At 58.2% G+C, this 27,690-nt stretch overlaps 11 protein-coding genes across 11 annotated transcripts; 5 read left to right on the top strand and 6 right to left on the bottom strand.

Moving 5' to 3' along the window:
• Window positions 1-1,634: 1,634 nt before the first annotated feature.
• Window positions 1,635-2,222, top strand: GGTG_12692 (hypothetical protein; the record flags this gene model as incomplete). The annotated part of the gene is made up of 1 exon (XM_009230593.1): window positions 1,635-2,222. One exon carries the CDS (start codon window positions 1,635-1,637, stop codon window positions 2,220-2,222), a length of 588 nt encoding a protein of 195 aa, XP_009228857.1.
• A 126-nt stretch (window positions 2,223-2,348) lies between these two features.
• GGTG_12693 (acetolactate synthase) lies at window positions 2,349-5,790 on the top strand. The gene is made up of 3 exons (XM_009230594.1): window positions 2,349-3,630; window positions 3,739-5,083; window positions 5,177-5,790. Exons 1-3 carry the CDS (start codon window positions 3,151-3,153, stop codon window positions 5,434-5,436), a joined length of 2,085 nt encoding a protein of 694 aa, XP_009228858.1. The 5' UTR covers window positions 2,349-3,150; the 3' UTR covers window positions 5,437-5,790.
• An 884-nt stretch (window positions 5,791-6,674) lies between these two features.
• Window positions 6,675-7,385, bottom strand: GGTG_12694 (hypothetical protein; the record flags this gene model as incomplete). The annotated part of the gene is made up of 1 exon (XM_009230595.1): window positions 6,675-7,385. One exon carries the CDS (start codon window positions 7,383-7,385, stop codon window positions 6,675-6,677), a length of 711 nt encoding a protein of 236 aa, XP_009228859.1.
• A 506-nt stretch (window positions 7,386-7,891) lies between these two features.
• GGTG_12695 (hypothetical protein) lies at window positions 7,892-8,176 on the bottom strand (the record flags this gene model as incomplete). The annotated part of the gene is made up of 1 exon (XM_009230596.1): window positions 7,892-8,176. The coding sequence occupies one exon, from the start codon at window positions 8,174-8,176 to the stop codon at window positions 7,892-7,894; it is 285 nt and encodes a 94-aa protein (XP_009228860.1).
• Window positions 8,177-8,748: 572 nt separating this feature from the next.
• GGTG_12696 (cytochrome P450 monooxygenase) lies at window positions 8,749-11,705 on the top strand. The gene is made up of 3 exons (XM_009230597.1): window positions 8,749-9,931; window positions 10,036-10,336; window positions 10,416-11,705. The coding sequence occupies exons 1-3, from the start codon at window positions 9,117-9,119 to the stop codon at window positions 10,857-10,859; spliced, it is 1,560 nt and encodes a 519-aa protein (XP_009228861.1). The 5' UTR covers window positions 8,749-9,116; the 3' UTR covers window positions 10,860-11,705.
• Window positions 11,633-13,532, bottom strand: GGTG_12697 (hypothetical protein; the record flags this gene model as incomplete). Its single annotated transcript, XM_009230598.1, has 4 exons — window positions 11,633-11,919; window positions 12,560-12,630; window positions 12,699-12,982; window positions 13,098-13,532. 4 exons carry the CDS (start codon window positions 13,530-13,532, stop codon window positions 11,633-11,635), a joined length of 1,077 nt encoding a protein of 358 aa, XP_009228862.1.
• A 1,093-nt stretch (window positions 13,533-14,625) lies between these two features.
• Window positions 14,626-16,461, bottom strand: GGTG_12698 (cytochrome P450 3A24; the record flags this gene model as incomplete). The annotated part of the gene is made up of 3 exons (XM_009230599.1): window positions 14,626-15,216; window positions 15,294-15,779; window positions 15,850-16,461. 3 exons carry the CDS (start codon window positions 16,459-16,461, stop codon window positions 14,626-14,628), a joined length of 1,689 nt encoding a protein of 562 aa, XP_009228863.1.
• Window positions 16,462-17,160: 699 nt separating this feature from the next.
• Window positions 17,161-18,040, bottom strand: GGTG_12699 (hypothetical protein; the record flags this gene model as incomplete). Its single annotated transcript, XM_009230600.1, has 1 exon — window positions 17,161-18,040. The coding sequence occupies exon 1, from the start codon at window positions 17,848-17,850 to the stop codon at window positions 17,161-17,163; it is 690 nt and encodes a 229-aa protein (XP_009228864.1). The 5' UTR covers window positions 17,851-18,040.
• Window positions 18,041-18,609: 569 nt separating this feature from the next.
• GGTG_12700 (hypothetical protein) lies at window positions 18,610-19,559 on the top strand (the record flags this gene model as incomplete). Its single annotated transcript, XM_009230601.1, has 3 exons — window positions 18,610-18,741; window positions 18,812-19,222; window positions 19,368-19,559. The coding sequence occupies 3 exons, from the start codon at window positions 18,610-18,612 to the stop codon at window positions 19,557-19,559; spliced, it is 735 nt and encodes a 244-aa protein (XP_009228865.1).
• Window positions 19,560-20,205: 646 nt separating this feature from the next.
• Window positions 20,206-23,061, bottom strand: GGTG_12701 (prolyl peptidase). The gene is made up of 2 exons (XM_009230602.1): window positions 22,866-23,061; window positions 20,206-22,658 (listed from the first exon to the last, which is right to left on the bottom strand). Exon 2 carries the CDS (start codon window positions 22,321-22,323, stop codon window positions 20,479-20,481), a length of 1,845 nt encoding a protein of 614 aa, XP_009228866.1. The 5' UTR covers window positions 22,324-22,658; window positions 22,866-23,061; the 3' UTR covers window positions 20,206-20,478.
• Window positions 23,062-25,760: 2,699 nt separating this feature from the next.
• On the top strand, window positions 25,761-27,425 carry GGTG_12702 (hypothetical protein; the record flags this gene model as incomplete). Its single annotated transcript, XM_009230603.1, has 4 exons — window positions 25,761-26,210; window positions 26,532-26,597; window positions 26,701-26,757; window positions 27,315-27,425. The coding sequence occupies 4 exons, from the start codon at window positions 25,761-25,763 to the stop codon at window positions 27,423-27,425; spliced, it is 684 nt and encodes a 227-aa protein (XP_009228867.1).
• Between the last annotated feature and the right edge of the window lie 265 nt (window positions 27,426-27,690).

The raw sequence follows: 27,690 nt of genomic DNA on the forward strand, positions 1-27,690 counted from the left end.
TGCTGTCTTGCCCGAGGTTCTGAGCTTCGTGCCGAAGTGAAGGGCCGGAAACTCGTCATCCCTCGTCCCGCCATCCTTGGCCGGGGATTGCTTTGACCCGGCTACGGGGCTGAGGCTTTCGAGCTGGCGTAGGCTATCCGTGGCCGAGCTTGGCACCGCACAGCAAACCATCGGTTGGGCAATGTGACCTCGTCTCATCGTGTGGTTCCTGGGGCAGATGGGAGGCCGCCAAGCCAATCTTCGGCCTTGGTGTGAGTGATGCCGGATCCGGAGGGCGTTAAATCGACAAGCAAGTCAGGGTATGCCAGCCACTGTTGCCTGGTCACCACCCCCAGGCAATGGTCCTCCCGTAAACCCGGACAACGGCACCATCCCAGGCCTGGGTAATGGGATGGCGGCAGATATTCAGACGACTGCAGTAAACAATACCCATATAGGGTCACCCGCTCCATCCTTGGTGAATCGGCACACGCAATATCTCACCTTTCCATCCCTCTGCTTTCTCTTTTCCCTCTTCTTTTCCTTTCCACGAGAAACCTAATTTCAAGTACCGCGCCCATCAGCGCCCTCTCGCAGCAGGAATGCTGGCATGGGCAAAACCTGCCGAGTCAAAGTGGCACGACTTCTATGCGATGCATCTGTGCGTCTGCATTTTGTTTACTTTGGCGACTGCCTATGCGAGGCATGCGTGCTGTTCAGGCGTTCGCGTCAAGTGACAAGCGCACAGCCCAAAGCGCTTTCGCTGCTTGTTTTTATGTGCCCTCCGCTGGGGCACATAATTAGAAGGTTATCAACCAGAATCTGGAGCTTCGTATGATTAAGAAGATTACTACTCGTTTCTTTTCCCAGGTTTTACCCCATCGGCTTCCGGAGACTTATTTTTGAACGAAAAAGGAGTACTTTTATACACACTCAGCCCTATGAACGCAGACCTAAAATCCGAGACAATATTCCAGAAGATGAGGATATGAACATACGACAAAGGACCGAGGGCTAGGTTGATCTAATTAGTTCACGGCTCAGGAAGTATAGCGATAAGAAGCCTGCGGTTAACGAGATGGATTCCGGAATATAATATCGGTCTTCGTCAGCGAAGCCTAATGGAAAACAACTGCCAGCTATCCTTATAGGTCACTATTCGAATGAAATGCAAAGAACTCAGTAAGCTGCCGCAGATACGCCAGCACTTGATTGTGTGGATAAGAACAAAGGCCTAGGAAAAGGGCCTTATGAGTCACCCAGGGGGGCAGATAAACGCAAAGGAATAGGTGGGTGAGTTCCTTGACGGGTTCTCGAAATAATCCACAGTGGCTGGCTGGAAGAGCAGGAAGTTTGGCCTGCAGATCCAAAGAGCCCCGTGCAGTGACCATTCCATATGCTATCCACATGCAGACGACGAACGCCGGGCGTCGCTTGATAGCCTGCAGTTTGATACAAAAGCACGTGCTTTTAATAGGCGCGATCGTGATGATGGTACCTCCTTGGTAGCCGAAGCAGAGACAACGGCCAACCCATACAATCTGCTCGCGGTGTGGGTAAGAAGAGGGTTATTGTCCATCACCATCTGTTGCTAAAACCGACTACGTATAAGCTGGTGGTATGGTTATAATAATTGGACCCTAATTCTCCATACGATGTGGAAGCTTCAATTACGTTATAACCATGATGCATTTCTTTTGGATGTGTATCCCGATATGGTTTTAATAGGTCGGGATGCGGGCATGGGCCAAGATGCCATAATCTGCAACCCTGGCCATTGTGGCCGCGGCGCACCCCATCATATGGGAATTCTAGTAAAACCATTTACAGGGGGTATGCATTTTTGGACACCAAAGGTGTTTGGTGTATTAGCTTGGCAATTTGTTTGGTATTTGACGATAGTCGCTGTAGCGTCGTCAGCCAGTTCCGCGCAACTTGACGCGGGGAAGGGAGCGGGCAGGCGGGGTACGGTCTGGACTGAGTGGGCCGCTGCTTGGATAAGCTTGTTTCGGGGCAAGCATACAGCCCGCACCATCATAAAAGCAGGACGGGATTCTGCCTTGGAGCCGCCTACGCCAAAGATCCAGGCGGGGAATGGAGAAGAGTGCGTCAAGTTGTTCGTGGGGGTGGGGATTAATTCCAGCAAGCGCGCGAGGACAACACACCGCATCGGTCGAGCTTGCGCCCTGCCAGAGATCCTTGCCAGAGGTCTCTGTCAGATCCATGATATAAGTGTTATCTAACGGCAGGCGCAGTGGTTGGATCGCAATGATCCCTGAACCTGTGCTTGGAGATCTTACAGCCGATGGTAGCCGATTCGGCAGCAGCTAAAAGAAGCCAGCATTCCAGCTAGAACACAATGCATGCCAGATGTGCTAGCTCGACGCAGACCCGCACAGTTGAGCCGGGCTGCAACAAACATGTTGCTTCGTACTGGACAAACTTGTAGAGTATTCTTACATATGCCCTCACTTACGTTTAGGGGCTAAGGGCGAAGGTAGATGGCGAATGGAGCACACGGGGAGGAATAGGCGGCCAGCGCTGTCAATCAGGTGGACTCGGTGAACATGCGCTGTACCCCGCACTGTTGTTCCCCTGTAAACCCAATGGCCGTGCTTGTTTACCGTGCTCCAGCATCACCGCCCGCATAGCCGCGTTTCCAGCTTTGTTCCACCCGCGACCAAGCGCTCCAAGATCATCCGTCATGTGGCTTCCCGATCCCATTTTGGCAGGAATGGACCCTGCGCAGCTTCACCAACAAAGCCGGGGTCCGCAGCTGCCTCCATATAAAGCCAATGCCGCGGCCCAATCCACAGCATACCTTGTTGCGAGCTACAAAGACATCTTGTTTGTCCGGACGAGCAGTTGACCTCGGCGACATCGACCAGACCAGACCAGACCAGGCCAGGACCGCTCGTGGATGTCGAATCGGATACGATACTAAGCCGCCAGGACTCGACCGAGAATCACAAGGCCCTCCACGGCCCCATCGCCGTAGCCTCCGCTTGCGAGGGACCGCCCAGATCCGAGACCGGGCATTCGTCGGCAAATCAGGCTTGGATAGCCGACTGCCACTTACCCAGGGTTGCCCCGATCAACACGCCGATACGTCAGGTGAAGGGGGGACGGGAGTTACAAGCCACCCCCACACGCGAACTCAATCCCGAAATTATGCGTCTACCGACGACGTCCCCACTGGCACCCCCTCTTCTCACCCGTATCTGGGGCGGCCGGCAAACAGCGCGGGTCGGTTGTGCTGCTGCGCTCCGACAGTCCGGAACTTTGCTTACCAGCCGGCGCGGATACACAAACAAAGCCCCGGCCGTCGAGGGTCACGGACGTCGCGGCCAAGGACTGCAGTCTACCCTCTCTAGGACGCATAAAGCTCGCCCCTCCCCCATCCTAGCGCCCTTTGCGAGCAAGGGGCCGCCCAGCATCAGCAGCAGCACACGCCTCCTCTCGACAGCGCCGGATGCATCGGACAATATGTACACAACATCGTTTGCGTTTTTCGAGGCGCTATGGGAGGCCGGCGTCACTCACTGCTTCGTGAACCTGGGGTCGGACCACCCCAGCATCATCGAGGCCATGGTCAAGGGCACGAGGGAGAAGAAGGGGCAGTTCCCCAAGATCATCACGTGTCCTAACGAGGCAAGTGCTGTTGCCCTCGCGTGATCCCCTCCGTGCCTCCTCGACCGTCGGCTGCAAACCTGGCTCTAACACCTACATACCCACGTTTCGCGATATGGTCATTTCTAGATGGTCGCCATGTCCATGGCCGACGGCTACGCTCGCCTGACGAACAAGCCGCAGTGTGTCATTGTGCACGTCGACGTGGGCACCCAGGGCCTGGGAGCCGCCGTGCACAACGCGTCGACGGGGCGTGCCCCCGTCCTCGTCTTCGCGGGCCTTTCGCCCTTCACCATAGATGGCGAGATGCGCGGGTCCCGCACCGAGTTCATCCACTGGATCCAGGACGTGCCCGACCAGAAGCAGATCGTGGCCCAGTACTGCCGCTACACGGCCGAGTTGAAGACGGGCCGCAACGTGAAGCAGATGGTCGGACGGGCCCTGCAGTTCGCCCGCTCCCAGCCACAGGGCCCCGTCTACCTCTGCGGCGCCCGCGAGGTCATGGAGGAGGACATCGAGCCCTACGAGCTGAACCAGCGTCACTGGGGCCCCGTCGAGCTGGGCGCCCTGCCCGAGCCCGCGGTGGCGGGCATCGCCGAGGCGCTGGCCGGCGCAAAGTCGCCACTCATCATCACGGGCTACGCGGCGCGCAACCACGAGGTCCCCGGGGCCTTGGTCGAGCTGGCCGAGGCGGTGCCCGGCCTACGCGTGGTGGACACGGCCGGCAGCGAGATGTCGTTCCCGGCGGACCACCGTGCCTGGCTCGGCGTCCGGTACGGGATAGCGCCCGAGATCGAGAGCGCCGACGTCATCGTCGTGCTCGACGTGGACGTGCCGTGGATTCCGACGCTGTGCCGGCCGCGCAAGGACGCTCGCATCTTCCATATCGACTCGGACCCGCTCAAGCAGATGATGCCGGTCCACTACATCGACGCGACGGAGCGGTACCGCGCCGACTCGCTGCAGGCCGTGCGGCAGCTCGCGGCCCGCGTCAAGGGCGACGAGGCCTGCCGCGCCCGCCTGGCGGGCCCCGAGGCCGCGGCCCGCTGGGAGGCCCTGGGGCGCAGCCATGAGGGCCTGGTGGCGACCATTGAGGCGCGGTCGAAGCCGCACGCCGACGGCACCTTTGGGGCGGGCCACGTGTGCCGGACGCTACGCCGGACGTGCCCCGAGGACACCATCTGGGCGGTCGAGGCCGTGACCAACACCATCTTTGTCTACGACGGCCTGCAGCCAACGCTCCCGGGCTCCTTCATCAACTGCGGCGGCGGTGGGCTCGGCTGGTCCGGCGGCGGCGCGCTGGGGATCAAGCTCGCCACGGACCGGGAGCACGGCGACGGAAGCAAGAACAGCGGCAAGTTTGTCTGCCAGGTCGTCGCCGACGGGACCTTCCTGTTCAGCGTGCCGGCCAGCGTGCACTGGATCGCCAGGCGGTACGGCATCCCGGTGCTGACGATTATCCTCAACAACAAGGGTATGTGCAAGCTCTCCTCTTGACATGAATCCAATCACCCACAACTGTCTGCTTTCTTTTGCTCAACCATTCTGACATGTCTCCTTCGCACAGGCTGGCATGCACCCAAGCGCTCTCTGCTGCTGGTGCACCCTGACGGCGAGGGGTCCAAGGCGACCAACGAGGAGCTCAACATCTCGTTCGACCCCGTACCCGACTACTCGGGCATCGCCAAAGCGGCGGCCGACGGAGATCTGTTCACGGCCAGGGTCGGCAAGGCGGACGAGTTCGAGGCAGTGCTCAAGGACGCCATCGCCGCCGTGAAAGGAGGCCAATCGGCCGTCGTAGACGTCAAGGTCGTTCCGGGCAGTTGAAGGTAGATTTATGGGGCGGGGAGGGTGAATGGAGAAGAGTGGTGTGGTATTCAGTGTACATGGTCAAAATCGGGTTCCATCCCTTTTCTTCGGCGGTCTTGAATTCACTGTCGAAGATTTCTTTGTTGCATCTGCGCGTGTCAATATGAAAATTCCCCAAACCATCCTACTTCACATCCAGTACACCTCCCAACCACCTAACGCCCTGGCTTGGATGGGGTACCCGCAACCTCTACCTAAACATAATTATATACAACATCCGTCAATGAAGTCGCTTATGGATGGGGTATGTTGGCAAATTGGACGGCTGTGTAAATATTTGAGATGGGCGTGAGGGAATACATTTTGACAATACCTTTGTGCCACGTAGGAAATTAGATACAAGTGTCCGCGCTTTTTCAGCGTTGGCGAATGTGCCATAACCGACAGTAAATATGGATGGGCAAAGGCGGCTTTTGTAAAAGGGTTGGAAAAGTCAATCGTGGAGTCCCAGGATCAAGTATAGCGTTTGGGAATATATCACAACTACAATAAATACGGATATCAGGGAAAAGGCCATCACGTGCTTGTGGACATGTACACCAAGTCGACAATGAATGGAAATGGGCGAAGGTGGCCTTTCCAAGAAAGGGTGGGTGCCATCTCTTGGGAGACACCAAACCGACAATGTTACAAAGGAGGCCATCACCAAGGGCCGGCACACTTTTCCAGGCCTTGGCACGGAAGGTCTGCACGGGCACCGGGCAGATGGGCATCACTGTATATAAGGAGGGCACAAGGCCTACGGCCTCGTGCCCGTCTTCCCTTCTCTTCAAAGATCTAGATAAGCATACAATAAACTCTTTCTTGCACCCTTTGTCTGTTATAGACAATAAATGGGAATGGGTAAGGGTAGTAAATATTACCAATTCTGGGATGCTTGCGATGGGATCGTTTCCCGAATGATTGACCAATTTCTTCACACGACAGGCGGCACAAACCATCGCGCCTTGAATTTAGCGTGCTTAACGAGGGAACGGGAAATGCCTCTGCAACCCTGCTACTTACAATGACAAGGGAGAAAAGAAAAAGGGAGAAGAAGCAAGGTGTGACAACGCGAGTGCCCACAGACGTCGATCCTACAAATCCACAAAGAGCGACATTCTCTCGTCATGACAGGCTTCACAAGGAGTGCTCCCCATAGACTTACCACACATCTCGTTACCTGCAGTTGCGCACAAAGCCCTTAGGCGGCACGATCAGGCCGGGCGGGGTGGCGGGGTTCCCGAATGCGGAGGACCGCCATGGACGTGCGCGCCGGTGGGCCGGGCAGCCGGGGTTCCCGAAGGCGGCGGACCGGTGAAACGAGGAGGAGGGGTTCTCGAAGGCGGAGGACCCTTCGGACCGCCGGGGCCGTGCGTGCCTGTAGGCCGTGCCGGCGGAGTGCCTGACGGCGCATAGCCGGCCCTGCTGCCAGGACCGCCGCGATGGTCCGCGCCGGTGGGCTGTGCGGCGAGAGGGGCGACCTCCCCCTCGTCGGCGCCGTGCTCGCAGCGTCGAGAGACCTCGCCGCCCGCGTCACGGGCACAGCGCGGGGTGACCTCGGCCTCGACGCTGCGGGCGCCGACGTTCTTGCTGGGCTGGGGCTTGCCGCCGTGGGTGCCGTTGAACCTGTGGGGCCCGCGATGCCCGGGGTGCGTCCCGTTGCGGTCGCTGTGGGTGCCGTTATGGGGACCGGGCGGGTGGCGACTGATGCCAAAGCTCTTGAGGAAGTCTTTGAGCCACTGAGGGGTGCCGTCCGCGAAGCTCTTGATGCCCTTCGCGCCGCAGGATCCGTAGTTGCGTTGACATCCCTCTCCGCAAAAGCTGACACTCGAGCCGCTGTTGAGAGCGAGGTATTGGGTCAGCTTTCGGTAACGCCCATCTTCGTATAGGACTGGGTCTATGCAGGATTTGGTCTTGGACTGCATTATTGCTTACCATTGGCCACTCACGGAGCAACAATCTCCAAACGAAGATCCACCGCACGTGAACCCGTTGGCCCTTCCACAAGACCCGTTCGTGGTCACTGCTCCAGGAGCCACGACAGCGGAGTGTGCTTGTTTACCCAAGGCCGGATTCGCCAAGATACCGCTGGTAAGGCTTGCCAAGGCCAGAGATGAGATGATACCGTGGTAGTGCATGGTGATGTTGGCGAGTTGCGATATTGTACTTGTGGATGGTGCTAGGCGATGGCAAGGAGTTCGAGCCAGTCAATTTGACAACCAATGTGAGACAAAGATTCGGTCACCCCGTGGCCGTGGAGGGAGCCCTTAGGAAGAGCAAGAGGAACTGTAGGTTGTGAGCGAGGCCTGGAGTGCTGGTGTCCTGGGGCTGACTGTTGGGATGGGAACCGTGTCTCCTCGAGAGCGTAAGACATGCTATTTTATACACATGGAAAATAGCAGATCGTGGACCACACGAGCCTGGACGAGCATCATGGCATGCCTGGCGGGAAGAGGATGGTTTGCGCTAATACCGACGGGTGTTGTAGGCTCGAAAGCGCCATCGACACCTTCCGCGCGCAGCAATCGTGGCTAGTGGGGAGGCGTCCAGGTTTCGAGCCGGCGTCCGTGTAAAGCGCCACAGCTGGCGCGTCTGGGTGACGGAAGACGCCGTCTCTACGGCTAGGGCCGACGACCGGCGCGCCGCACGGGCATCCGGGGCAGCCGGGCCAACCTCGGGGTGGCGCTTCTGGGGCGCGCCGGCGCGACGAGGGCATCGGATGTCGGCACCACATTCTTGCTCGCCCCGGCACGTAACCAGTGTTAGCAGTGGGCTTGGGGCGGAGGCATGACGGTGTCGATCGGCAGGGGTCTGGATCACAGGAGGCTTGTGGCGGACGACCAGACGAGGAGGCTAGTGGCGATGGGAGACTGGGAGAAGCGTGGAGTGATTGGATGGCGGCAGAGCAAGTATGCCACCTCGGATGTGTCTGGGAGTCTGTGATCAGCAACCCCCTGTTTTTCCTTGTTGCTGAGTGTTGTCACTGCATCAAATGGTGCCCGGGTACCCGATATGCTCTCTTGGCCTTGATGCCGTTATGTAGTCCCGAGCGGGGCTCACCCAATCACCTTCCTCCGCTCCATTTCCGGGAGCCCCACACGAGCACGGCAATTGCACACAATTTATTGCCCACAATCGCAACCCTCCAACCACCTGGTGCTTAGTTCAGTGATAACCACAAAGTGGGTGTGCATGCCCCGTTTGGCCTTTTGGCCGATCTGCCAGCCATTTCTTACCATTCGTCGGCCCTGACGCGCTTCCCTACCCACTAGCTGCAGGGAGATGGTACCGAGTAAGGTCCAAATACTACACCGGGCGGGCAGGTGTGGGGGTGAAAGCTAGTTTTGCAAAAGAAGCACGCCGACATGATTGGCGCGCTCGTATCTCACATTACACAACCAGACCCGACTTGGTTTGTATATGGGTATGCGCAAAATCTTCGCCTCCGGCATATAGGCAGATAAAACTACCGCGATCCCTAGTCGCCGCTCCGACCCTCAGGTGCCGTGGTGGCTACCCAAGTAGCTACCCAAGTAGCTGCTTCAAGCCGTCACCTAGCGCAGCACATCCAGCGTCAAGCCATCGAGAAGCTTTCACGAGCACTCTGGGTCTCTTGGAAACGCTAGAGCTTCAAGATCGCGGCCGCCCCTACCACAATGCTGCCAGAGCTGCTCCACTCTAGCCTCCGTGCCCTCCAAGGGCCATACCTGGTGCCGACCGCGCTGGGCGCCGCGCTCCTCTATGTCATCGCCTCGTACGCGGCCGCCTACCGCCGCCTGCGCCACTTCGACGGACCATGGCTCGGCCGATTCTCCAGCCTGTGGATGCTGAGCCAGATCCCCAAGAACCAACAGGGTCGCGTCTACGAGGAGGTGATGCGCAAGTACAACCCCGACGGCCCCTTCGTCCGCGTGGGGCCCAACGACCTCGTCACCAACTCTCCCGACATGCTGCGGCGCATGGGCGGCGCCCGGTCCGCCTACAAGCGCAGCTCCTGGTACCGCGCCGTCAAGTTCAATCCGTACGGCGACTCGATGCTAAGCCTCATGGACACGGCCGCCCACGACAGGCTCAAGGCCAAAATGGCGTTCGCCTACGGCGGCAAGGAGGTCCCCGGCGTCGAGGGCCTGGTGGACGAGCAGCTCGCCAAGCTCGTAGACCTGATCCGCCGCAAGTACATCAGCGACGAGAAGGTGGTGGCCGGCGGGGCATTCAAGCCCATGAACCTAAACGACGTCATTTCCTTCTTTACGCTCGACACCATCGGCCGCCTCGCCTACGGCCAGCCCTTTGGTTACCTCGACGCTGACAAGGACTTCAACAACTACATGGGGATCGTCAAGCTTAGCTTGTACGCCATCGTTGCCGGCTGCGAAGTTCTACCGCTGCAATCTGTTCTTCTCAACCCGCTGTTCTTGAAATTCTTTGGGCCCAAGTCCACCGATAAAGAGGGCATGGGGCGTTTGATGAAGTAGGTCCATGCCGATACTCACGGCCGTTCTCGCGCCAGCCTGCTTTCGGATACAGCAACGAACGAACGGAAGATCATCTGACATTTTTTCTTGTATCCGACAGAGTCGCCGAGGATGTCGTCACATCACGATACGGACCCGATGCCAAGGAGTCCCAAGACATGGTGGGCTCCTTTATCCGGCACGGCGTCACCCCGGAGGAGTGCGAGCAGGAGGTGCTGCTCCAGATCCCCGCAGGCTCCGACACCTCGGCTGCCGCCATAAGGACCACCATCATGATGCTCTGCCAGAGCCCCTTTGCATACGGCAGGCTGCTCCAGGAGATTGACGAGACCGTCCGGGCGAACAGCCTCGGGGAGCAGCAGATATCACTGGAGCTGGCCAAGACGCTTCCTTATTTGCAGGTAATATTTTCCTGCGACATGACACCCGACAGCACCACGACTATCACGGGGATGCAACTAACCATTTCTCTGCAAATAGGCCGTGATATACGAGGGCATCCGCCTCAGCCCACCCTTCACGGGCCTCCTGATGAAGGAGGTGCCCGCGGGCGGCGACACGGTCGAGGGCAAGTTCGTGCCCGCCGGCACGCGCGTCGGCGTGGCCATCCGGTCCGTGATGCTGCGCCCCGACGTCTTCGGCCCGGACTCGCGCACCTTCCGCCCCGAGCGCTTCCTCGAGTGCGACGAGGCCGCGCGCGCCCACATGCAGCAGACGGTCGAGCTCGTCTTCGGCTACGGCCGCTGGATGTGCGCCGGCAAGCCCATCGCCTTCATGGAGCTCAACAAGGCGTACTTTGAGCTCTTCCGCCGCTTCGACATGCAGCTCGTCAACACGAGGGACCCAGGCCAGGAGATCAGCAACAACATCCACTTTCACGAAAATCTGCTCGTCAAGGTGACCGAAAGGCAGCCTCGTGTCTGAGTGTCTGGGACTTCGTGGTTGGGTACTTGGGCGACGCAGAGCACTGGGCTACGATCGGCTGATAGGGAATCGGAATATGGCACATGGCAGGGAGGATAACGGCGTTACGGATGCCCGGCACCAAGCAGGGAACGATAGCACGAGTCCGGACGCAGCGCAGGAAGCAGCTCTGTGATGAATATTGCCTCTTCAATATCGAATCAATCGTGTACACCTTGGTCCAGCACAACCACGGACCGTGAGCGAATCCGCGATGTCTTCCGTTGCAACCATAGCCCCCCAAGAGCATAGGCTCCCGATCAGATTGATTTTGAACGCGATGAATGCTTGTCGAAAGCAAAGACCACCGGCCAGGCGGAGTGCAACAAGCACCGCCCCGGCGAGGCGTGTGAACGCTGCCGTTGTGGCAGGTCTGAGCCTTGTCACACGTCCGACCGGCCTACGCCTCGTCGCCTCGTCTTCGTCGTGCCCGTCGCTACATGTGTGCGTTGACTTTGAACGGACACTGCCCGGCGTTCAAAGGTGCTACTTCCGGCAAGGGTAGGCGGTTTATCACTTTCGTTCCAGTCGTCATGGCCAAGGGATCAAAAACAATCCAAGGCAAGGACCACGGCAAGATCGACAGCTAGATCACTAGTCTTTAGTGCCCCTTAACGCGGGATCTATTCCAAGCCATCCGAGCGATCACTGACATCATCCAATCTCATTTCGTGATCTGTCATGGCGATCCTTTCTCTCTCCGACTGTGGGGCGGACGTGCACCACTTTACGCCCTAGCCACCACGCGCAACAGCCCCATCAAGACCCCCCCAGAGGAAGACGAATTCTGGTCGCATTGGTTCACAGAAGGCTGTGTCACCCAGCCAGATCCAGCAGTTGGTTGACTCAATGTCGTCAACCTGGCCTGCTCGGCGGAAGGTGACGCGGCGGAAGGTGTCAGCTGCTTGCGCCCAGGTCGAGAACGCCCGAGGCTTTCCCAGCGATCGCACCACCTTTTCCCGGAAGCGCTTGTCGCGATTTTGAGGGTGGCCACGGCGAAGGCCCTTGTACCAGTCGTTTCCTCGGAATAGGGGGCTCGTACTTAGGGCGCCAATCTGCGACGCGGTCCTCGAAATTTATATAAGCCTTCTCCAGGTGGTGGTTCAGTTGGTGGTGGGGTGGGGGTGTGGGGGAGGGGCCCTCCAGAATGCCTGAAGCTATAGCCCATTAAATGCAGACACGCCGTTCAATATGTTTAGAATTTTCTGGGACCAGCAGTGTTGAAAAGTCATGCTGGGTAACGAAAAAAACGAACATAGCTATCAACCGAAAGGCTATAGGGAACAGGAAGGAAACATTGACCAAAATCACAAATTCTGTCTTGCATAGAGTGCGCGGCTCGCAGTCGATAAACCAGTTGGCATGGGGACGAGCCGCGAAAGTTGATCGGTCGGATAGATCAAAGCTCGGATTTCAAGGCACAGCGGCGAATTTAGGACACCAAACACATGGCGGCGGATGTACCAAAATAATCGAACATTTATTTTTGTCAACAAAAATAAAGGCTAACACTACTTGGCCAGCATTGGCCACCCTATCTAGTCCGCCCAAAAGAGGTGGAAGGAACGGAGGGAGGAGGAGGGGAGGAGGGGAGGAGGGGAGGAGGGGAGGAGGGGAGGAGGGGAGAAGGGGAGGAGGGAAAGGGACACACAGCCACAAACCACCACCGCCGCCGCCGCGCCACATCAGCCCGAAGAGCTGGGAGACGACACCGAGGTTGGGGAGGATTCCGCTAGCATGGCGGTCACCATGGGCGTGATTGTGGCAGCCGTAATTGTCAGCCAGGGGCCCGAGGCGGACCGGCGGACATGCTTGGCCTTCCAGGTGCCGTCAGGGCCATCTGGGACGACTGGGGGACGTCCTTGACCTTCAGGGTCGGCTACGTCAAGCGAGGGCACAACCGCCTTGGGTGGGAGATTGACAGCCGGCCGACGCTGCAGATTGCCGTAGGGAGCCCAAAAGTACAAGTCGAGGTTGATGTTGCTGTAATGTGTTCCCTCGCCATAGGAGCACTCGCAGAAGTACCAGTATCCGCAGGTAAGGTTGCAGGCCTCGCAAGTGTACAAGAAGTTCTGGTCGCCGAACTGCCCAAACATGGTGTCAGCACGAAATGCCACATGTGTTGGAGGGAGAAATGAAGCCGGTGGTGCAGAGGGTATGGGAAAACAGACTGGAGAGAAAGGAGGCAAGAATGCTTACAGTCAGGTGTCCCTGGTCGTTGCCGAAGTGGGCGTTGAGGTCGAGCTCAGCCTTGACATACTGAGCGACGTCCATCGTCTCTTGGCACTCGGGATGGCCGTTGAGGCACATGCAGCTGAGCAGGGTGTCTCTGTGCTCCCTGGGATCCATGACCCTGAGCGAGCAATTGCGGCAGGTCGCCATGTAGCCGGTGGACCAGTCGCCCGGGACAGGGGCCCTGGAGTGGATGGGTCGCTGTGCAACTGCGGTCTGGGGGCGACACGGCTCGTCGAACGTGGGCCAGGCGGGCGTCCAGGTGGAAGAGACGATGGCTGCCGGAGACGGCATCGTGCAGCTGTCGGCCTTATCGATGGCGGTGCGAGCACTGCCGAGTGTCTCGACGGTGTCTGTGAGCATGGCCGCCACCACAAGGAGCGCGAAGGTGGAAGCACGCATCTTGAGACTAGTGGGCGGGGGTAGAATCAGTCTTTGGTAGGGGCCACAGAGTAGATGGACGAGGTAACAGAGATGGCGGCGAATGGACGCCAGCTTGAAGGCAGTTCAAGGGATCGTCGATCCACACAAGATATAGGTCAAGTTGGGATGAGAAGCCTAGAGGCTGTTGGGTGATGAAAAGAGAGAATTGTGTACTGCAGCGATATGTGCGACTTTTCTGCTGCGGAGGATGGTGGGGGATGGCTCGGCGGCCCCTTCCTTCACCGAGAGCTATGCTAGTGGGTTGGTAGAGGGCTGCAAGTGGGCGCGCCCCTTCCCGATCCAGTTGTGTTGCTGTTTGTTGGGCTTCCCATCTGCACTCGCGGAGCGTACTCTGAGAGACTCGGCAGCCAGGTGGGAGAAATGGTGGGGCCTGTACTTGATCAGCCAGCCCAAGCATGTTGGGAAATGGGGATACAGAGTCAGCTCGGTGTCCTCATGATTGCTCGTGGGTGACACCTCCCATCTTGAAGCATCTCTCAGCCGACCTAGCTGTTGAGGAACTGATTGACAGGCAAGTGTAGCCGACTCTAGAGATGGTGTGTCTGGCCCGTCATACATGGCAGCTGCCACCTCGGGGGCCTCCCCTGGCGGCAGTTTTACTCCCTCTTTGTATCTCCTTGCCGTGACTGAACTGGCGAGGTCGGGTGTATGCACTATGACGACTGAGACCACACTCCTAGGTCATCAACAGAGCAGATACCTCGGTACCAAGCGAGCTCCCGCTATCGGCGCATACACTTGCAGCTTCCCATCGGTCTAGATAGACGTCTGCAAAGTCTCGTTGCTGGAATTGGAATTCTCCGGTTTTCTTCTGCTCGTGGTCGGCATCTGTTATGCTTGCTTCCAAATCACAAATTTGCACGGCAATGCCTGCTGCAGATGTAGCACCGGCGAAAGAAAAAGATTTCATCACTCCGGCAGACTCATAGATATGGAACCAGAAGGCCTTAAGCCCTCTGCAAACCCCGTGAAAGTACATGAAAGTTACCTACCTACTTACCCCATATTCTAGAACTGATTTGTGCCTTCTTCCATCTTGCAAGATTTCCCTTCATTCGAACCGAGCCAAGAAAGCATCTGCCCTCTTCCACTCATCCCGTATCACCTGAGCCTTCGCCTCGCTGCGGACCGCAAACACGACAGGAAACTTCTTGGGCCCCATGAGTATCGAGTTCGTGAAAGCAGTGCGCACGTCCGTGTCGAGCGGTTGCCCAGCGCTTCGCATGTCGAAGGCCCACAGGAGTTTGGCCATGCTGAGCATAACGCTCATCTCGGCCATCTTCTGGCCGGGGCACAGCCTGCGACCGGCCCCAAAGGCGTAGGATTCCCTTCGCCCCTTCATGTCCTTCTCAGCTTCTCCCGGCGCGAGTGGCAGCGAGGAAGCTCCGGTACCACTTTGTGCTTCTCCTTGTTCGTTTTCGTTGTTCTCGTTGGATCTGCTTTCTTTGGCACCGAACCTGTTCGCTAGGAACCGCGAGGGCCGAAACTCGTCCGGCTCCTCGTACTCGTCGGGGTCATGGTGGATGGCCCAGGTGTTGATCAGTACTGTGGTGCCCCTGGGAATAAAGTATCCCTTGTAAGCGTCGTCAGCAGTCGTCGTGTGCGGGATAGCCATTGTGAATCCTGGGCGCCATCTCAGTGACTGTGAGGATACAGGTAGTTAGCAGTTGGTCTCCTTATGGCATCCCTGAGGGCACGGAATGGGCTTCTGGTGCGTACCTCGAGGAAACAAGCTCTGAGAAAAGGAAGCTCTTTGCCGGCGACCGAGTGTGGCATACTTTCAGCCCCGAGCACAGAGTCGATCTCGGCCTGGGCTTCCTTCTGTATTTCCGGGAACGCAGCCATGGCCAAGACAAGAGTCAAGAACGCCATGGCCGTTGTGTCGGAGCCGCCTTCGAGCATAAAACCAGCAAGATAAGTCATTTCCAGCTGGGTGAAGGCTTCCTTGTCCTTCTCGTCACGCTCAGCCTTTTCCTGCTCTCCGATCAACCTTGCAAAATAGCTGTCTCGGCCCTTGCCACCCCTAACCCGCTCGAGAGTCTCGGCATACAGCTCCTCGTAGAGCCCCTGCTGGCGGCGGCGAACGTCGGCGGCACGGGCCCTCCAGCCACTCCAGGGTGTGAGCACATCTGGGATGTGCCGGATCCAGGGGAAGACGTCGAGTGGCGGAAAGGCACCACCGGCCAGGATGGCAGCCCAGTCCTCCTGTACGTCGAAGAAGCGGCGCGCCTTGTTGGCCGGGTCCCAAATTGTCCTTGCCACGCTGCCCGAACACGCTGGCGAGGATGATACCGGCGAAGGCGCGTAACGCGTGGTCTTGGTATCTCCCGTCGTCGACCGGGCTGCTGCTATTTCTGCTGTCCTGAAGCAGGTCCCACATGAGCTGCGTGGTCTCGGCGTCCTGAATCGGCAGGAGTTTCTCGAGCGCGTCTTCCTTCATGAACTCGGTGACGGCGCGGCGAGTGCGACGCCACTTGGGACCGTAGGCCAAAAAGGCAGGGTGGATGTCGCCGGGCGGCGGGAGGACATATTCAGCGGCAGGCAGGCGAGGCCGGCTCGAGTAGATGGCGCCACGCGCGTCGAGCAGGTCGCGGACTTGGCGCCAGCGGCTGAGGATGACGATACGGGCGGTAGGCCCAATCTTCAGGCCCAAGAGGCCGTCTGACGAGGCGGCGGTGCTGCGGGCCCAGTCGGCGTACGTCAAGTAGCCATAGTCCTGGGGGATCTGGTGTAGGTTGCCAAGAAGTGGGAGTGTGGGAGGCCCTGGTGGGAAGCTGGCAAGGAGAGGAGGAGAATGGACTGTCGATCCTTTCACGAGTCGGCGGAGGAGAATGATGGCGAGCGACAGGGCAGAGACGGCCAAGAGTAGGGAGGGGTCGAGTGCCATCTTCCGGTTATTCTTGCCGTTGTCAAATGATGCTCTCAAGGGGAGATGTGCGGCGGGACTGCGTGTTATAGGTGCCAGAGGCGAACAAAGCGAAGGGGAGGTGTTTATGGGTTTGCATTTGTACTCGGCTTCGTCGACCTCCAGTCCGCTTTTGGGTCAGTATTATCCCGTCATATGTCGACCTGGGGCCTACCGAGCCCCCGTCGTATTCCCAGGAGTGGAGATCGCCTGGTGATGGCTGTGGGCTAAGTCAGCAACACCCCACCATGCTGGAGCCTACGCGAGCAATACCATCCGCACCTTTTGCAACTTTTGATGCATGTCACCCACACTGTTGTTCTAGCGTTGAGAAGGGTATGGTGGTTGCATAGTAGCGTCGTTACCTGCGAAGACGAATGCATTGTCAAGTCTATGTTTGGGCGTGATTAGCTCATCCCCAAGCGGGCTGGTGCGGAATGGACTGTTACAAGAGGGCGAAAACATTGGTTTTACGTGGGGTGACAAAGCAGTGATGTGAATGTATTCTGTCTGATACGTGGGCAAAAGATCAAAATATCAAAGGGCCCAGAACTGGCTGGCCATCTAGCTAAGCACCCAGGCAGGTCCTAGTACAAGCCAAACAACCTCCGAGGCGTCCACCGGGTAGACAAAGAAGATAGGAAATCGGAGAACAATGGAGAGCCGCCAGTGATGGAGTACTCAGTCACGGCCCGCATGAGCAGGGATCTCCCCAAGCTCCTCGAACCGCGCTTTGAGGAAGTGCATGGCCGCTAGGACCTCCTTGGTGTTGGCGACGGTGGGATCTCCCCGCACGTCGGGAAAGTACACGCCCCTCTGGCGCTCGCAGGCCAGCAGGAAGTCCTCCATGGCCCCGACGTCGGCCCGCATCTCGGCCAGGCTGTACCGGGCGGAGCGCCAGCCGCACCGGATCCTCGACCGCCGGAAGTGGACCTCGCACCGGTAGCAGTACGCGAGGCCCGGGCGGCGCCGCACGTCCGGGTGCATGCGGCAGTGCGGTCGGTGCTCGGCCTCGCGCGCCTCGCGCCGGCACTCCTCGCACGGGACGGCCTGCGACTGGTCGACGGGGGCCGCGTTCGGGTGGTAGAAGCAGCGGTCGGTACGTGCGCAGGCGCCGGCTTCCTCCAGGGTCGCGAGCATGCACTCCTTGCACGAGTGGTGGGCGTTGTGCTCGTCGAATTGCAGGTCTGGGTAGCCGACGTGGAGCTGGAGAAGGCCCAGGGCGGCGATTTGCTCATTCTCCCGCAAGCACTGTCGGCACAGCGAGGTCTGGTTGGTCTGCTCTAGAGTCTGGTCTGGATGCTTGGCGCAGACTAGGTTGGCATCCATGCCGGCAAGGTCGGGAGTGTGGTTGGGCATGTGCGAACCCATCTTGAGTAACTAGCCCACCTAGGCAGGTCCTTGATGATAGCGATGAAGAGAGTCGTGAGCAGCGTTGTGGCGTTCCCTTGTGCTCTGGGTGGTGTTGTTCAGAGCTTGGGTCTCGTCTCGTAAGATGGTGTAGAAGGGTGCTGCCGTTTGTGTGCGGATTGGATTCGTCTTGATACACCTTCAATTTAGCTACTTGTAGGGCTGCTTTTTTCACAGCCTAGAACACGACCTTCCGAACTACAAGGGCACTGCCATATACCCTCTGGGTCTGGCCCCACATCAAGGCAAACTTGTCCTGTCCGCGTCTTTATTGTGTCTGCACGCCCAATGCGAGTAGCATTCACTCTTGTCTGTCCTTGATACAAGGAATAGCTACCCGGATTTTTGCTGTAACTTGGCGTCATTGTGAGATCCAGCGGCTCCTGGATTCTTTTTCTATGGTCTAGGAGTCTAGGGAGGGCGGCTTTCACACGAGCTGCAGGTACTGGAGCCTGAAGATAACTGCCTGACATCTCAGAGACTTCCTTTCTTCCTTTGTATTCTCCGCCGGCTGCAAACTTCCGGAGTGAACCCAAGTTTTAGACACGTGCACCTACAAGGCACCAGACCTTTTCCTGCACCCCACCGCCCGTACTTTGCGAGCGGTTGCTCTGAGTCACTGACACCCGCTGCTCATCTGGGAAGGCACGCTCCACACCCTTCTCAACACTAGAGCAACAGTCCTTCCGTTTCAACGTGCAGTTAAGCACAGATACTACAATGTCACGGGCTGGCTTCTGGGATCTCCGGCAGGACGAAACACCAACACCTCCACAACCACGACGAACTCCCGTCCAAACCTACCATCGCATCCATCTGAGCAGCGCCAACATTTCCCACCTGGACGGCATCGTCAGCCGCGCCTATCACTCTGACGTTTATAACTGCGAGATCCTTCTCAAACACAACTCTTCACGACCAGAGTACCCTCCCGCACCCAGCGACCCCCTCCTCTCGGGACAGAAAACGCAAAGCCCTACCCTCCCTCAAAACAAGCCACCAAGACCCCACCTACAAGATGCGTTTCCTCCAGATCATCGCCGCTCCCCTCTTCATCCTGCTCCAGGCAACCGAGGCCAAGATCACCGGCAGGCCCAGGACCTCGCCCGCCGTCGTCTACTCTCCCGCGGAGGAGAAGTGGCCCCGCGAGGCCGCCCGGGCCGCCGGCAGAATCAGCGAGACGTGCAGCGAGTGCCTGATGACGGACGGCTGGATCCCCGACTCTCGCCACGGCTCCGTCCTTCAGTGCTACTGCATTGACGACGGTGGCTGGTACCACACGGCGTACATTTGGCTCGACAGAAAGATTGGCAACAACAACGGCCAGCTCATTGTAAGTGGGTCTCGTGTCCCTCCCAGCTTCCGCTCCTCCATCCAGCCTTTCTCTCCCACCCTGCCTCTCCGAATGAGGCTCAGCTCTCTGCTCCTCCCAGCTTGTCTACGTTTGTCCGCACAAGACTAACCTCGAAGTGGCACAGTGGAACTCGTCCAAGTTCTTCGAGACCTGCGACAACCAGGAGATCCTCGACAACCACATCCTCCAGGCGACCTGCGCCCGGTCCGACGGAACCAGGCCCCTGAGCAAGCTCGACCTCGAGGCGTACATCGAGGTCAACCAGGTTGGCGATTTCATGGTCATCCCGGTGGCGGGAGCCCCACCACCGGCTTAAGAAGAGAGGCTAGCTGGGGGAACGTTGGCTCCATGTCTTTTTGTATGTTAAAACCAGCCGCTCGCTCGTCATAGGGGGGAGGGCATGTACGTAGGCGTGCCTTGGCACTTACTTGACACAAACCAGCCCCAATAGATTTGGTCTCGTTTCACTGTTTTCGTGTTTGAATATCTTCCAATGGTATCTATCCGTTCATAAGCGCCCAAGCTTCCAGGCCCAGTGCATCAGAAGCTTTGCCATTCAAGAGGATATATATTTCTGGTTGAAGTCTTTCCTGTGGCCCATCCGAGCAACCAGGAAATACAAAACGTCATCTGGCAACGAGGCTGTAATGGCCTCCAAACTTCTCGCAAATTCTTTGCGGCTATTAATGGCCAGGAGAAGTTTTGTGATATTAATTCCTCTCTTCTCTTGTTTCTGTTTGCACCTTATTTTGCTCGTTCTCTTCCTTTTCTTTGGGAACACATTACAATTTGCTGATACGACTCCTGCGAAAGTGATATAATGTTGCCCGAAAAGATTCCGGCTGTCAAAATTTAATGCGATTCTACCAAAGTTACAGATTGGGTATATAAATTCACAATCACTCTGTCCCAGTCCGTGCTAGTGCCGATAACTCCACTCGCCAACCTTGACCTGGACGCCTCGCTATGAACCTAAAACCCCAGAGCAGTTAGGGGGCCTCTAAACTCCTGTACAATGAAATGGCATTATGAGAAAGGTGGTGTGCTCATGATGTGTGCCATGCGCAAAATCAGATAAAAAAGGGAACAGAAATCCCGGGTAAAGTAAGTCTGGTAATGTGAATCCGGAACGCCGAAGGATAAGAAAAGGCAAGTCAAGCAGACTAGGGCTGCAGCTGCAGCGCTAGGGCATTCTCCCTAGCATGCATTTGCAGAAGAGCAGCCTGGCAATCATCTTAGCGGATGGTCTTGTCAAAGTACTCGCAGCCAAGCCCCTTGAATACGGTGAGCAGCTGCTCCGTGGCAACGCGGATGGCGTTGTGGCGCAGGCCGCTGGCCTTGTCGAGCTCCTTGAACCGGATCGAGGGCCCGACGAGGGCGGTGGCGCGGACGGCCAGCTTAGCGTCGACGTACATGTCGGTCGGGTAGATGGTCGAGTAGATGGGCACCTTGTTGTCCTTGAGCCGGGCTACGTCCCACAGATCCTCGGTCTGGCCGGCGAGTGCCAGCCGCTCGGCGAACTTGCGGCCGCCGAGGGCGCGGAGGCCAGCGTAGTCATCGGCGTGCTCGGGCATGAAGGCCTCGCCCAGGAAGTAGAAGCTGCCCCTCTTGGCGAGCGCGTCGAGCTCGGCGGCCGACTGGGCTGAGACCCAGGCGTACCGGTCGCTGTACTTGCCGTCGTCGCGCACCTCCTCGGCGCTCCACATGGACTGGCCGCCCTTGTCGGCGACATAGCACTGCATCTCGTGCTCGACGCCGTAGATGAGACGCTTGTTGAAGGTGTGCGTGTCGATGGCGTCGAAGACAGTCTTCCCGTCCAGCGCGACGCTAGCCGCGCTCTCCTTGCCACGGGCGTCGTGGAGCGCCTTGTCGATCTTGAGCAGCTTGGCGTACAAGTGGCTTGCTCCGTCCGGCTCGCCCAGGCTGCGGCCCATGCTGGCGAATGTGGTCAGGCTCAGCCTGTTTTTGTCCTTGTTCTCGCCGGGACGATTGAGGATCGCCTTGGCGATGCGCAGGACCAGCGTGCGAGGGTCCTCCGTGCTGCCGAAGCGGATCGACGCGTCGTTGTAGAACGTCTCGTTGTCCTTGGCGACCGAGTCGAACAGCCGGTTGTACACCTCGATAGGACTCGCCCCGATGGGCGGCATGCCGCCCGTGAGCAGGCAGCCGCGCACGCTCTCGGGGTAGCGTTGCGCGTAGAGCATGGCGACCCAGCCACCGTACGATTGTCCAAGCAGGACGAGTTTAGTGGCGTCAGTGTTATGCTTGCTAGTCGGCCAGCTCGCGGCGAGGTACAAGCGGATCGCCTCTAGATCGCGCACGATGTTGCCCTGGCGCGTGTCCTGGAAGGCGCGCACCACCTCGCTGCTACCGTCCTTGCTGCTAGCCTGCAGATCCTTGATCCTCTCTAGGTCGAGCTTCTCGCTGCCGCCCGTGCCCCGGTAGTCGAGGAGGAGCAGCTGAAAGCCGTTTCGGACGACATGGTCTGTCAGAACCTGGTGGCGGCCCTCATCCTGAGCAGAGCCTGGCCCGCCACAGAGGTATGCAAAAGTGGGCAGGGGGTCAAAGTCGGAAAGGCGTGCCTCGCGCCCCTTGGCGCTGCCCTTCTTCGCCCGGATGATTTGCGCATGAAGGGTGGTCTTTGAGCCCTTGTCGCTGCTGAGCGGCTTGCTGTAGTCTCGAGGAACCTTGAAGAAAAACTCGTGCTTCTGCAAGGATGGGCGTTCCGGCACGTCTGCCACCGGCTTCTCCTCCTCAACCTTCGCAGCCTCCATCTTGAAGTTCCGCGGAAGGTAGGGATCGCTGTTCTTGCTGTTCTTGCTCATGCCCACGATGTCTGCGTAGCCTTTCGCTGGTAGTGATTTCGACGTTGCGATAGTGGTTTTTCTTCTTCTCGCTCGCCTCTCTCCGTTTTGGCTGTGCCGTGTGACTCCCATCTTCACTTTCTGAGGCCTCTGCCTCGCCTGCCCTGGATATTTGTAGTCGGGTCGCCGGCGAGCAGAGCATGCCGTGAACAAAGGTGAGGAGAGTTGCCATGTTGCCGTCAATGGGTCAACAGGCCCCTTGCAGAGGATTGCCATGGTGACAGCAAAGAGAGAGAGGGAGAGAGGGAGACGTGTGATGGAGACACTGAGGAATGGGCAGTGATAAAGACGACGGGGAGCACCAGTTGTCCTTAGGTATGCTATGGCATCGAGGGGCCTGCTGTTATGGGAGGAAACAAAGCACCCGTGGCCAGTGACAAAGAGGAGGTTGACGACATCCACGGCGTCGACGGGAAGGCGAGACGGAAGGATGCCAGTGGCCGGCGGCACAAAGGAGGGAGGCGATACGGCCCTCCTTTATGGCGCCAGCCCTCCTTTGTGCGCGCGTGTGGCCACGACTCACGACTCGGGACATGGTCAGTCTCGGTGAGCTACAGCGGCAGAGCGGAGAGTCAGCTTCAGTCTTTTTTTTTTTTTTTCCTCCTTTTTTTTTTTGGACGAGATGGATCCTCGGCAGCATGGGAGCATAGGGTACAGATGCAGAGCCGGGCCTGCAAGGGCCAGCGGGTACTGAGCGGTTGGTGGCCCCAACGGGTGTCGAGGGCGGGCGCAAAAGAGGTGTGTGGGGGGACACTGACAAAAGGGGGTGGTAGCATGGCATGTCGTTACCGCCTCGCGGGAGGTCCGTTGATTAGCTCGTGTCAGGGCGCCGCCGAAAGGGCGGAGGGCGGCTGAGCAGGAGTTGACGGTAGCATTGTATCGGGGTGCACGACATGGGATCATTAATGCCGGGCGTAGACTAGGCTTGCTGATCGGGCTTGCTGCTGTCGTGCGAGTGTGCGTTGCGTGTGGATGTGGAAGTGGGTTTTTTTTTGTCTGGGGGTGTTTATTGATCCTTGGTTTTTTTGATTTGTCCTGGTCCCTGGCTAGGAAAAAAAATCTAAGTTGAGGGAGCGAAAGAAATTAGCCCGTCTAGGCCCTCGATCTGGGCAGCGTCGAATCAAAGCAGGCCGTGCCAGCCAAAAGCGACTCGAAGCACCAAACAGCTCCCCCACTCCCCAGCGACCGGTGTACTCCCGCCCTAGGATTTTTCCCACAACCGTTGACCATAGGTCTTGGGTCTGGGGCAACTTGTCGCCAACACACAGTGCGTACCAGAAACAACCTCCGGTCCCTGTCAGCCAGATGCAACAGCAGGGCAAAGCTCGGCGGCCACACGGTCGCAAGGACGCGGCAAGGCTCTGCTGCCTGCCACTGCTCGCCGCCAGAGACGGCAGCGGGGGAGGTGACGATCCTCGACCTACTTACTGTACCTGGGCGGTCCAGCCTGCATGTTGGCCGCCTGGTTCCCCAGACGCTATCGCCGCAGCAGGCCGCCTGGCTAGCCTCGTTGACTCGCATCCGTCTATTCCTTAGATCTAAATTAGTGGGTTCCCGTTAGTGGATTTCCACAGTCTTGTCACAAACCGCTAGCTCCACCAGCGCCACCAGCACAACCAGCACCACCTACCGGCATGAACGCTTGACCCCCAACCTACCTGCAGTCCGTCCTTTGCCTGCTCCAAAGGCCAGAACGTGCCGTGTCTTGGCCCAGAGCAGGCCGGTTGTTATCAGCACGCTGTCCGGATGAAGGAAGCGAGGTGGGCGCCCACGCTCCCAAGACGGTCTCCCCCCAGGCCGTCCTCCTCTCCCCCGCGCATCATCCATGGATGGATCGTCAACGGCGCTACCATCTACGAGGGAAAGAAAGAGGAAAAACCCACCCAGTAACAGGGGGTAACAGGGGGGTTGAAACTGGAGATCGCAGGGGTCGTGGTAACTTGGGGAGATGTCACGGGACTTCAAGAATTTCTCGTCCCTTGAAAGCTTTTCTCGATTTCTCCACTTCTTTCACCAACTTCAATAATGGCAGTAACTTTATGCCAGCACGTGACCCCCCTTTCGCCGCCCCTGTGATCTCCAGTTTAACCCCCCTGTTGGGAGGTGGGTTTTTCCTCTTTCTTTCCCTCCTTGCGAGGCCCTGGCCCGACTCCAACCCCAGCACCATGTAAAAAATAACAAGATGAAAACGCCACAAGCCCACGCCAGCCCGCCCTCCAGGACTGACTGCCCCAGCCGAAACGCTCTCATGTGTGGTCCTCCCCTGGCTGGCTGGCGACCTTTGCCGCCTGGGACTCTGACTTGTTTCCGTCCCGGCGTGCGGCGGTTGACTTGGCCCACGGTCCTCGGTGGGGTGTTTGTTCGCTTACGGCATCACCCGAGGGGACCCAACTGGTGAGCCGCAGCCGATCGGCCAAACGCCCAAATGTCTTTCTTATCCCGCTCATCCCATCTCGTGGCCTGGGCTGATTGGGTGCCCGTCCATACTCCCCTTCAATTTCATCGTCCCCCTTGGCTCGACCCAACGCATAGATGAAATTTTGACGTCTTGACAGGAGGTGACCCACCATCTTTTTCTCCTTCCTATTTCCTTGCATGGGCGCAGATCTAAACACGCGGACAGACATGCCCTTCGTGATTCCTCAAAGCGCGTCTCAAGCCCCACTTGTCAGCGAAGGCCGACGCGCTGTCATCGACACTATCCCTCGCTTAGGCGACTAATAGGGAGTTTTCTTGCTTTTTTTCTTTCCCTTCTCCCTTTTTTCCTTTTTTTCCCCGCCTTTTTCCCCGCTTTTTCCCCCACTCCTGCTCCCTAATTTCTTGGCTAGCCAGACATGTCCAAGGACACGCCACAGGCCACCCAGCTTCAGGAAAGATGCTCCCTGGGTTTTGCAGGTGGGTGCACAAGACTTACACATTCTCACTGTTTATCTGTGTGGGGGAGCCCGTTGAGCGGGCCTAGGCTTAAAAGTACCCAACTAGGGAGAGGTAGGTAGGTAGCTAGGTGTCAGGTCTCGCTAGCATACCAGCATCAGTTATAAACTATCTTGCAATTGGCAGAGGATCGTCGCGTGCCGGGACACGCGGGAAGCCCATCAGAATGATCAGGTGCCCCCGTCCGCATGCATGATGCAGGTGTGTTGGCGTAACGAAACGGATGGATTGTCCATGGCGTCGAGGCGTCGAGGCATCGAGGCGGGCGAGTGGAATTTCCCTGCTACGTGGAGTCGGACAGGATTTTGAAGCCAAGGCCTACGTTCCCAGGCATGAAGTCGATGAGCGCCACGGTGGCCAGTCACTGGGCCGACAAAAAAAAAGGAAGAGAGCCCGTCCAATGCTGTCGCCGATACCGCCCGTATGGCACTTCCACCCATCAGCGAAACAGAACCACACCCTCCCACGAGTGGGAGGGCCGGACGATGCCGGTTTTGCGGGAACAAGGCGGCAGTGACGGCAGAGGGGCAAAGAAAAGGCCACCTCCAAAGGCTTGGCCTCTCACACAAAAAGCACGAGAGGTCGAGTTCTGGGGATCAGTGACTGCCGACTAGACGTAGCCCAGCCAATGGTGTTGTCGGCCTGGTACATACATGTAGGTACCTACCTCGGCAGTCAGCCACCAAGGCTACTGGGCCGCTAAAAAAAAAACGGCAGCCATGCTAGCTCCGGTGACGGGGCGCGCTAGCATGGGGTACGCTAGTATGATGCTCGCCTGGTCGAATCGGGCAGGTGGCTCTGCGTTGGCGCCGGCGCTGACCTCGGTCTCCAGCCAGCTTCGGCCGTTGCAATTTTTGCCGTCAACACTGAAAAAAAAGGGCACCCGACATAGCCGCCGCCGCCGCCAACAGCTCCAGAGCAAGCCCTGGGGCATGGAAAAGAGAAGAACCTGGCAGCCGCACGTCGCCAACCCAGGCGGCCTGGCACGGCGGGACCTCAGCCGCAGCATGGGCCAAACCACGGCACGGCGGGCTAGCCGCCTCCCCGCCGGCCCACGGGGTTTTGTCGAGATGGGCAGGTCGAGCCGGTGCTGGTCCTTTCGCCCCCAAAGCCGTAGAGAATGCACCACGGATGGGGCACCCATGCCCCCGCTTCCAGGCTTCCAAAAGGTGTGCGGAGAAAATACGCCCGCTTATTGCGTACTAGGTCGCGTTTATTTGGCCGGGAATAAGCTCGCGCGTCACTGCTGGCAGCGCAGGAGGAGGCTGGCTCCTCGAGGTCCAGCGAGCGTTTGGGAGCAGACGCGATTACCGACAGACCGGTAGCGGATGACGTTGCAGTTCGAGAACAAGTGACATGAAGACTGTGCATGATCCCGTGCGTTTATATTGCCCCGATTTTTCCTTGCTTGTCGACCATCCAGACGCAATGCTCCAGTCTGCTAAACCCAATTAGAAGCAGTCGACGGCAGCCAATGACGGGATACCAAGGCCCATCTTGACCGGGCTGGATACGCCGATAAGGCCGTGCACAAGAACGAGGGTGAGAATGAAGGGGTAAAAAGCCAACCCAATCATTTGTGACTCGGGCAGTTAGGAAAAGGAAGGGGACAAACCTCATTAACCGTACTTTGTGTTCACTTCGCACATGCCACGATAGGGGGCTTATACCGAAGGCGCCGCAAGTCTCACCACGAGTCCCTTTGATGGGAGACCGGTGTGAATGAGGGAGGGTGGTACCGGGTGTCGCTACCGTCCTTTGGAAGCGACCATGCTTAGGACAGTTCGGCCGTGTATTACCCACACTGTTGCGCCGGCGAGGCGCGGGAATGAAATGGCAGAGCAGGACGAGACCAGAAAAGACCAGCAGTACATCGCGTTGCCTAGATGCCCAGCCAAGAGATGCCTGCCCTTCCTCTGCCCGGTCCGCCAATGGCCGCGTTTATTCGCCAATTAGTGAACAGGAAGCAAGTCAAAGGATTAGGTACATGCCTGACTTTCCAGCCGAGCAGCAGACAAGCACAGCAGCAGCTCGGGCGGTCTGTCTCTCCCCACCGCCTAGTCAGCATGCGTGGCTCCTCCAAATAAAGCTGTGTACCCAGCTTTTCTTTTTCTCGGGATCCCGCCGCAACCAAAGCCTCTCGTCGTCGCAAGCCACAGCTACGACCGTGCACAGCAGCAGCGTCATCGCTGTCGCACCAAGCCAAGCGAGGCAGCGGGGTCAGGTGGGGAGACATGTGACACACAAGCTTGCGTCTCTCTCTCCCGCTCCAGCTCCTCCCCCTCGGTGCGGCCACGGGCGAGGACAGCAGACCGCCCGGTGAGGTCTTTACATGTGAGGGCGCCCACGAGCCACCCGTGGTCGGTCCGGCCTGCGGCGGTTAAATTACCCCCACGGTCGCACACGAGTACCCTGCAGCCTACGCCTGCCCGGCGCGACGCCCTCTCCTTCCAACGACGAGACACCACCAGTGGCTTTGCCCGCGGAGGGTGACGTGTTTACTTGCGCTGGGACAAACAGGTGCTTGTGGGGTACTCTCAGGTGTCAGAAATAACAATCTACTATAGAGAATAAATCTAGCAGGCCACGGTATCTAGGCCCAGGTTTGGTTCATACCTACCCCTCACATTTAAAGCTTCTGCGCATCTC

The sequence above is a fragment of the Gaeumannomyces tritici genome (genome assembly GCF_000145635.1).
Source record: "Gaeumannomyces tritici R3-111a-1 unplaced genomic scaffold supercont2.9, whole genome shotgun sequence".
In the NCBI taxonomy this organism is placed as follows: Eukaryota; Fungi; Ascomycota; class Sordariomycetes; order Magnaporthales; family Magnaporthaceae; genus Gaeumannomyces; species Gaeumannomyces tritici.

Coding starts and splice junctions, on each gene's coding strand:
- GGTG_12693 (XM_009230594.1), top strand. CDS start 3,151: ATGCGTCTACCGACGACGTCCCCACTGGCACCCCCTCTTCTCACCCGT. Junction 3,631..3,738: donor TCATCACGTGTCCTAACGAG/GCAAGTGCTGTT, acceptor GGTCATTTCTAG/ATGGTCGCCATGTCCATGGC. Junction 5,084..5,176: donor GATTATCCTCAACAACAAGG/GTATGTGCAAGC, acceptor TCCTTCGCACAG/GCTGGCATGCACCCAAGCGC.
- GGTG_12701 (XM_009230602.1), bottom strand. CDS start 22,323: ATGGCAATCCTCTGCAAGGGGCCTGTTGACCCATTGACGGCAACATGG.
- GGTG_12696 (XM_009230597.1), top strand. CDS start 9,117: ATGCTGCCAGAGCTGCTCCACTCTAGCCTCCGTGCCCTCCAAGGGCCA. Junction 9,932..10,035: donor GGCATGGGGCGTTTGATGAA/GTAGGTCCATGC, acceptor TGTATCCGACAG/AGTCGCCGAGGATGTCGTCA. Junction 10,337..10,415: donor AGACGCTTCCTTATTTGCAG/GTAATATTTTCC, acceptor CTCTGCAAATAG/GCCGTGATATACGAGGGCAT.